Source organism: Lepidochelys kempii, chromosome 5, assembly GCF_965140265.1.
Source record: "Lepidochelys kempii isolate rLepKem1 chromosome 5, rLepKem1.hap2, whole genome shotgun sequence".
Classification (NCBI taxonomy): Eukaryota; Metazoa; Chordata; order Testudines; family Cheloniidae; genus Lepidochelys; species Lepidochelys kempii.
In genome coordinates, this window is record NC_133260.1 from 10,080,550 (window position 1) to 10,089,455 (window position 8,906).

Below are 8,906 nucleotides of genomic sequence, written 5' to 3' on the forward strand. Positions count from 1 at the left end.
GGTCTCAGTGCCACTAGATGGGACAGAACAGCACACCCAGAAGGTGATTCAGTAATAGGATTTTCTTTCTATTTTAAATATAGCTGGTCTTTCAGATGTTTTCCCTTCTTCACCTTCCCCCCAAGAAATGCATATAGAACAATAGGATTGAATTCTTCTGCCCATAGATACTTGTTTGCAGCTCAGTTGTGCTTTGGGTTGCCAACCCTCCAGGATTGTCCTGGAGTCCCCAGGAATTAAAGATTATTCTTAAATCAAAGATAATGTCATGTGATGAAATCTCTGGGAATTCATCCAACCAAAGTTGGCAACCCCAATTGTGCTGAGTCCAGTGGCAGCTGTCTGTGCTGCTTGGAAGATGTTTGTATATAAATATAATAAAAATGGAATTCTACAATTACAGGGCCAGAGTTTTCTTTCTGCATAAAAGGGCTGATCTTTCTAATTTCTTCCTACCAGGTGCAGGACAAGTTCCGTTTGGACCTCTCTGATGAAGAAGCTGTACATTACATGCAGAGTCTAATTGATGAAAGTGTCCACGCTCTCTTTGCAGCTGTAGTAGAACAAATACACAAGTTTGCTCAGGTAAGATACTACAGACTGATGGGCTGTCTGTGGCCTCACGGTGAAAAGAGGGGTAGAGAGAGTGACTGACTGTGGGAACAGAGAGATGAACGTTTTGCCAGCCTGTGCTTTAAGGAGTTTTGAAATGGTTAAAAAATGTTAAGTTCAGAGCAGCTGCCCAAGTGATGGATGACATTACAGATACTGCTTTGCCTTAAGGTTCTGCAATTTTGTATGGTCAATGGCTCGACCAGGAGAGAGGAAACTTTTAAGGGCCTGCCATCTCATATTTTAGCAAGTTAAGGATTTCCCAAGAGTTTAGCTTTGAAGTGTATTTATTTGTAATTTTCATAGAATCATAGAATATCAGGGTTGGAAGGGACCCCAGAAGGTCATCTAGTCCAACCCCCTGCTCAAAGCAGGACCAATTCCCAGTTAAATCATCCCAGCCAGGGCTTTGTCAAGCCTGACCTTAAAAACCTCTAAGGAAGGAGATTCTACCACCTCCCTAGGTAACGCATTCCAGTGTTTCACCACCCTCTTAGTGAAAAAGTTTTTCCTAAAGTTTTTAAATTTTCTGCCTATGTAGTAAAGATTTGAAATCTTAAACAGCTTTAAGATTCACAGTTCACAAAACATGAGCTAGATAGTCCTTTGTATTATTTATACATTACGAAAATTAAATCAATAGAAAAAAAAGTTCAATAAGAGCAATCTTCTGTCAGTTATTCCTCTGTTAAATATACTGTGTGGTTACATTTGTCTTGTGACCAGCAGCCCCTTGTCTAGGTATGTCTTTCCCTGGCAGACTTCAGAAGCAGTAGAACACTGTTTTCAGCTGGGGACAGCCTTCTTAAAGACATGCCCCCAAAAAAGTCTTCCCTTTGCAGGAGCAAGTGAGCAGCTAAACTCTTGATTTGGAGAGTGCTGTTCAGTCCTGCAAGTAGTCTGTTTTGGCAGGCTCTGCATGGGTGGGTCCTTAGGGGTCAAGTCTACCTGTTGGACAGAGCTCTGTGCTGTCTCTGAATCCTGCAAGAGGAGGACCTGCCACTCCTGAGGATGATATCGCCAAGAAGAGAAATTTTAGCAAGTAAGACTAAAGTTCTCATTTTCCTACTCTTGCTTTGGTTCCCCCACAGCTACTGACTTTTGTTGATGGTGGCTTTTATTGCTGGCTTCTAAACAGTGTATTCCAACTAATTATCTTTACAAACCTCTGAAGCCTCCATGGGGGAATATTCTCCTTTCCTGCTATCATTTTTAATATCAGAATGCACACTTCCGTATGTGAAGAATGAAATTTTAGCCACATAAAGTGTATGTGCTAATGTGACTGTAGTCCGTTGTGGGTGTGATAAAATGACTAATACCATTGTGCAATAAAATCAAAAGCATTTTAGTTCATCTTTGAGATCATAATGTTTTTCTGACTTGTCTAGCTCACATTTATCAGGGATTTGTTTAAATCTGCCTGTTGGCCTAACCTATTAGTCTTATGAGGAAACTTGCAATTCAGAGAAGAATCAAGAAATGTTGATCTCAAAAAATCCAGTCAGGCTTCCAAATATTTTTAGAAAAAATTATTTTCCAAAAGAATGATCAAAATCAAATACAAACTGTAATTTTCATGTGCGGAGGACTGTTTCTATGGCTATCCTTTGGGCAAAAGATGTTCCACTTAATTCTCTTTTTGATGCAGACTCGTATCTTTTATTTTCAAGTAGTGTGTTACGCTATAGCAGAGGTAGTCAGTTATTTTTTGTCAAGGTCCAAATTTCTTGGTCAAAGTATAGTCAAGGTCCAGACTTGAGAAAATAATAATAATGATAATAAGTAAATAAAAAGATTTCAGGGTCCGTTCAAAAGCGTCTGGTGGTCCAGATTTGGCCCATGGTCCGCCTATTGACTACTCCTGTCGTACAGATTAAACAATATAAACTTAACTTAATATATGTGTTTTTAAATTATGACTGTTTTTATATGTGAACAGAAGGAAAATGCAGAGAAAAAGAGAAATCTTTCATATTTGTACTTGGTCACTCTAGGTTACTGTAATTACTAGATGTCAGGCAATGATTGATTCCTTGTAAGAACTGAGCTCAGGGCCCTAAGGGTATGTCTACACTACCTGTCAGATCGGCGGGCAGCAATCGATCCAGTGGCGGGGGGGGGGTCTATTTATCACGTCTAGTCTAGACTCAATAAATTGATCCCCAAATGCTCTCCCGTCGACTCCTGTACTCCACCGCCGTGAGAGGCGCAGGCAGAGTCGACGGGAGAGCGGCAGCAGTCAACTCACCATAGTGAAGGCACCGTGGTGAGTAGGTCTAAGTATGTCGACTTCAGCTACGTTATTCACATAGCTGAAGTTGCGTAACTTAGATCGATCCCCCCCCAGTGTAGACAAGGGCTTAGAGTACAAGTATTAAGAAGCTATCACCTTAAGTTAAAGAATTGTACACTTTTTTTGGGTGGGGGAGTTGGTGTGACTACAACACTGATTTTGATTCTGAATGGACCCACATAGGTGTAAACAGATTTCTTTTTTTTAAAGTATTATGCTAGCCCTTTTGTAGACATGTCTGCAATAGAAGTTCATTTGTCTTAGATGGCTGTCAGAATTTCCCAGCTAGCTGCTAATGCATTTTCCAAGCAGCACTAATAAATCAGAGTTTGCAGATTTGATCTTGGTCATCCATTTAAAAAAAAAAATTAACTTGTTCATTCATAACTATTTTCTTAATTTACCCACTGTTTTTAAATTGCAGACGTGTTTGATGATAAAGCATTTAAAAGCTGGCTTAAATTGTGTTCAACAGGGCCTAAGGTTTAGCAGCACACACCCAGTTTTCATATTGATTGAGGGCTGTACCTGTAAGAGCCCCTGATTCAGGAAACTAATGGTTTCTAATAGGATGAGAAGTATATAGACTGCTGCTTTGTCCTTCACCTTGTTACTATGCCTATATATTGCAGCATATAGTGGAACTGATTCTGTGGGTGTAAGGATTATAACTTGCCCAAATTTGAGCAGATTTTCACAAGAATGGCAAAAGGCACATTCCTGACACAAAGGCCACCTCTGCCAAATTTCAAGTCCCTTTTCCATTGTGTAGGGCACACTAGAGCTCCAAAGAAAAACTGGTCAGAATTTTTAACATGTGTGTAACAATGTAATTTTCCCTAACTTAGTTCTTGGAAATGGCTGAACTGTTTTGGCTACATTTTTCTGCCCAAACAGTTAGTTTTGTCAAAATTATAAGCAAAACACAATAGTCCCTTCTAGCCTTGGAATCTGTGAAACTGAACTGAAAACAAAGTCTTACAATGGAAAGTATCAGGCACCCTTAATCGGTAGTGTTACCAGCCTCATCTCTAATTCTGAGCTCCATATTTCCCCTAGATTCAGTATCTAGATTTTCCCAAGGTAAGTGATATTAGCCTAGGGTGACCAGATAGCAAATGTGAAAAATCGGGAAGGGGGTGGGGGATAATAGGAGCCTATATAAGAAAAAAGACCCAAAAATCGGGACTGTCCCTATACAATCGGGACATCTGGTCACCCTCTGTTAGCCTGTGCATGTAAACAGACTTAGTGCTGAATAGGCACTGGAGTATACTGGGTTTTAGTGCTTTGTAATACATAAGAAGTTCTAAATGTAGGACAAAATTCCTGCCACAGTTGCCTATTGTCTGAGATGCTGAGCACCTAGTTCTCATTGATTGGGAGTTGTGTGTGCCCAGTGCCTCTGAAAAACATGCACGTAAACCGAAAGGGCATGAGTGAGTAGAAAACAGTCTAAAACAAGTGAGGATGCATCTCATTAACAAACCTGGAGTGTGTGGTCATGGAAGCGGGAATCTTCCATGGAACAGATGGATTTTTAGCAATATTTTTGTAGAAAAGAGAGGGGTTAGAGTATGCTAATTAGGACGTTCTTCCAGGCTTGGGGTCTCATATGCAAAAAGGTCCAAAGCCATGAGAGGGCAGAGGGGACTGAAGGAGCAGTGAGGCATTGGTGGACTGGGGTGTGAGAACCCCAGTGTGAGACAATTTAAAAAAAAAAAAATTGTGATTGCAAAAATTATTCAAGGGAAATAATGTAAGAACCTCACCTCTAAGCTGTGTGTTATTACAATTGGAATTAGAGCATTCTTAGAACATAAGAACGGCCATATTGGGTCAAACCAAAGGTCTGTTTAGCCCAGTATCCTGTCTTCCGACAGTGGCCAATGTCAGGTGCCCTGGAGGGAATGAACAGAACAGGTAATCATCAAGTGATCCATTCCCTGTCGCCCATTCCTAGCTTCTGGCAAACAGAGGCTAGGGACATCATCCCTGCCCATCCTGGGTAATGCCATTGATGGAACCATCCTTCATGAATTTAGCTAGTTCTTGTTTGAACCCCGTTATAGTCTTGTCCTTCACAACATCCTCTGGTAATGTTTAATGCTTGTTAATCAGTTTAACTTTCTCTTTGTCTAGCTTTCTTTTTGGAGAAGTTGCTGTACAAAAATTATAGGACTTACCGCTGTAAAATAGTAGACAAAGGAACAATTAATACTCAATTAAATTGACAATAAACCAGTGATCTTGCACAATGGCCAAATTGAAGTTTTCAGTTTGTGCTTATGTCATAATATTGTTTTGATGAATTGCAAATAGTATTGTTCTAAATAGCAACTGAAAATACTGTCTAAAATTAGGCACTTGTTTAAACAGCAGATATTGGCATAAAGCCATGCAATTTTTTGTTTGAAATGCCCTTCAGTTCGTTGTTTGTTTATGCTTGTTTATCCATCTGTCGATTTATTTTTCTTCCCACCTCCAAAATGGACTTGCAAATACTAGTATGCAGTCTGTGCTGTTTGTTTCACCTGTTAATATAAGAGCTTTTAATAAGGTTGGTTATTGTAGTAACAATTGTATTTCAGTGCTCTTGCACACCACTTTGTGTGTGTGCGTGTGTGTATGTAAAACTCATGTTGTATGGAGAGAACTGATTATTTTGGCATCTGTTGTGTTACTGAGAAGCAGTGATATATATTGATATAAATGACAACATTTTAAAGAGACATGATTCAAAGAAGTTATGTTATGGAGACTCTTTGTTTGAAAACACGCCTGTTTTTTTTCTAATCTATTTGAACACCTGAGATCCTGTATAATTTTTTTTAATATCTCCATTTTCAGTATCTCAATCTTCTCTTGTTGAATGTCCCTTAAATACAGTTTGCCTCAAGAAAGTGTAATATATTTGTGTAGTAACTGTTCAAGAGAAGAGGATGCACATATTAATTTCAATTCACATTTATAAAGGACTAAATATCCTTGTCTCTGGAGATGGTTATTTTCATTTTAGCAGCAGTCCCCATGTCTATAGAGATTGAAAATAGTAGAAATGAGATTTGATCATTTCCAGTTGAGGAAGTTACCATATTATTTAATTCTTTTTTTTTCCTTATAAATTACAAACTCAGTCAGTTGCATTTCAGGATTGTTATGTTAAGCACTGTTCAGCATTTTCATGTTTGCAACTCTTCAGTACAGCTTTACAATTTTTTGTAGCAAAACAGTTCAAAGACTTAGTCACAGGGTTTTAATTTGGGATGAGTGGGAATAAGCTGCATTTAAATCATATTTGGGTGACTTGCTTTTGGGTTTCTCAAGCACTGTGGGCTTAGTTAGCAGCCTTGGCAGCATCCCATGTTGCATCTCAAATCTGTGGTAGATGGTGCCCCTTTCTCATTTTCTGCCAAGTTCCAATTTTGTTCTCCAATTTGGAAAAGCAAACCCTGTAAACCCAATGAAATGCCTCAGATGCCGGGGAGAAAGTTTTCATCCAGCACACACAATTTGTCAAGTGGAAAAACTAACATAAACAGAGTGTGTTTCATAGATATTTGTTCTGCTAAGGGTCATGAGGTTCACCTGCCTTTAAGCATTTTATGGAGTTGTGAAATCTACAGCCCAGAGTACAATTACACTTAACTGATTTTCTGCGAATATCAAAGCTGAATAAATGTCCTACTGTGTTTGTCTTCTTTTCTAGTATTGGAGAAAATAAACCCATCAACGGCTTTTGCTGGAAATGGAAATATCATCTAATGCTCAACAAGGAGACTTTCTTGAGCCATCTATGGACTTTTCAAGACAGCACCTGAAGGCGAGAACTGCTCATTTGATAGCACAGAGTGCTTGGAGGACAGGGGTCTCTGGGTTACCACTATTATAAGGTTAAAAATGACAATTATTTAGAAAACATGTATTTATTTCCCACTTTGGGCCTAGATGTTCCTGCATATATTACTTGTAAGATACTTAAGCCATGTAGGTAAAATAGGCAACTTCCTCCAATGTCATGGATGATTGGAAGAGGCTGCAGAAGAGAGATCCAGCACTTGCTGGTGAATTTATTTTTGTGTCTTGGTTACTATATTTTGGGACCTAGAAACTGAAGTCCATTGCTGCACTTAACTTGGACATTGATACATGCAGTGTGCAGCCTATAACGGTATATATTGTGATTTCTCATTAGCCTAAGAAACAGGATAATTGAACACCCCACCCCCAAACAAACACACACAACAGTTTTCACCTGGAATTAAAGTTTTTAATGGATTCATCTAACCGTTTCCCAATTTGGAAAGAAGTTCTCATATGGAAAGGACAATCATTCTTCTTTACTTTACAAAACGATATTTTTAATGGCTGATAAGTTAGCCAAATACAGGCACAGAATTAGAAATAATCAGTATGTAGCCCATGGCAGCGAGCCTGCCAGCCCAGCTCGATGGACTCATGCTAGTGCTGACTTGTGCTAGTACTCTAAAAATAGCTGTGTAGACAGCTCTTTGAAGTTGCGACTTCAGCTGGAGCTCAGGCTCCACAGCCTAGGGAGAAAGGGGTAGGCTTCAAACCCCAAGCCACAGTTCTGAAACGCTGTCCACACCGCTATTTTTAGAGAGCTAGCCTGAATCTGTCAACCTAAAGACTAGCCAGAAGGCACCGTGATAGGTTTAGTATAAGTTCATAGCAAAGTCTAACTTTAACTATGAACATCAATGTACAGTGACCACATGTAATATTTTCCTTGACTCTAATAAATTCTTCCTTGATGCAGTTTTGAGATGTCTCATTTAAGCTTTTGAATTTGTCCTTTCCTACACCGACTTGGCATCCTAAAGGATTGTGTTTGGCGCTCCTGGCTTAATACCAATACAGAAATGCTGTAAAAATAAGGCTACAAGAAAATGATCATGTCACACATAAGGATTTATGCTGAATCTGTTTGAATGATCAAGTATAATTAGCTTTTTATATGCATATGAACATTTTCAAAGGGCATGTATGTTTTTTTTTTTTTTTTCATAAACATGTTTTAACAAAGAAGATAGGAGTAGAGAGGAAAGCCAGCTGGACTTTCACTTACAGAAATGAAAAAAAATCAACTGGTTTGAATCTCATGAATATCAAACACAGCTAATCTGGCTTTAGGCTGATTTCTGCTGGCTTACACCCAGACAAGGGGCTTTGATAGGAGAAAGTTGATGAAGTGAGCTATAGCTCACGAAAGCTTATGCTCAAATAAATTTGTTACTCTAAGGTGCCACAAGTCCTCCTTTTCTTTTTAGGGATAGAGCGCATCTATAACCTTATCTTGGTCAGATGGCCTTTAGAGTCAACACAGCTCAACTCCTCAGCAGCCAGGGGTGAAAGTAAGTTAAAGGACTTACCAATACACCGGAGTCCAGAGCAGAGGGCGTGGCCTCAACCGGAAGAGGCGTGGCCTAAACTGGAAGCGGCAGGACCTTAAATCCCCAGACCCTTTAAATCTTGATGTAAAGGGTCCGGGGCGCCAGCTGCAGTAGTGGTGGCTGGGAGCCCCAGGCCCTTTAAATCACCCCCGAGCTACCAGCTGCAAAGGTGGCTGGGAGCCCCGGGGCTTGGGGGTGATTTAAAGGGCCCAGGGTTCCAGCTGCCGCTACCACAGCAGAGCCCCAGGCCCTTTAAATCACTGAGGAGCCCTGGGGAGCCTGGCGCTCTGGGCTCTGGCAGAGCTTTAAAGGGCCTGGGGCTCCGCTGTGGTAGTGGCTGCCAGAGCCCCAAGCCCTTTAAATCCCCGTCTGAGCCCTGCTCCCTGAGCCCTGGGGTAGTGGCGGCTGGGCTCCATCAGGGATTTATAGGGCCCGGGGCTTCAGCCACCGCTACCGCCCCGGCCCTTTAAATCCCCTCTGGAGCCCCGCCACTGCTACCCTAGGGGTTCGGCAGCAGGGCTCCAGAGGGGATTTAAAGGGCCGGGGTGGTAGCGGTGGCTGGAGCTCCTGGGCCCTTTAAATCC

General features: G+C 40.7%; 1 protein-coding gene across 4 annotated transcripts in view; it reads left to right on the forward strand.

The window, feature by feature from the left end:
• Positions 1 to 7,687, forward strand: part of PIK3C3 (phosphatidylinositol 3-kinase catalytic subunit type 3) — a 137,463-nt gene extending 129,776 nt beyond the window's left edge. For 3 of the 4 annotated variants that reach the window (XM_073343431.1, XM_073343433.1, XM_073343436.1), the window contains 2 exons: positions 460 to 585; positions 6,618 to 7,687. In XM_073343431.1, the coding sequence (XP_073199532.1) occupies positions 460 to 585; positions 6,618 to 6,632 (141 nt within the window). In that variant the 3' untranslated portion in view covers positions 6,633 to 7,687. Of the gene's footprint in view, positions 1 to 459; positions 586 to 6,617 lie in introns of those variants that run through there. The other variant, XR_012158836.1, reaches the window with a different exon arrangement.
• The last annotated feature ends 1,219 nt before the right edge of the window (positions 7,688 to 8,906 follow it).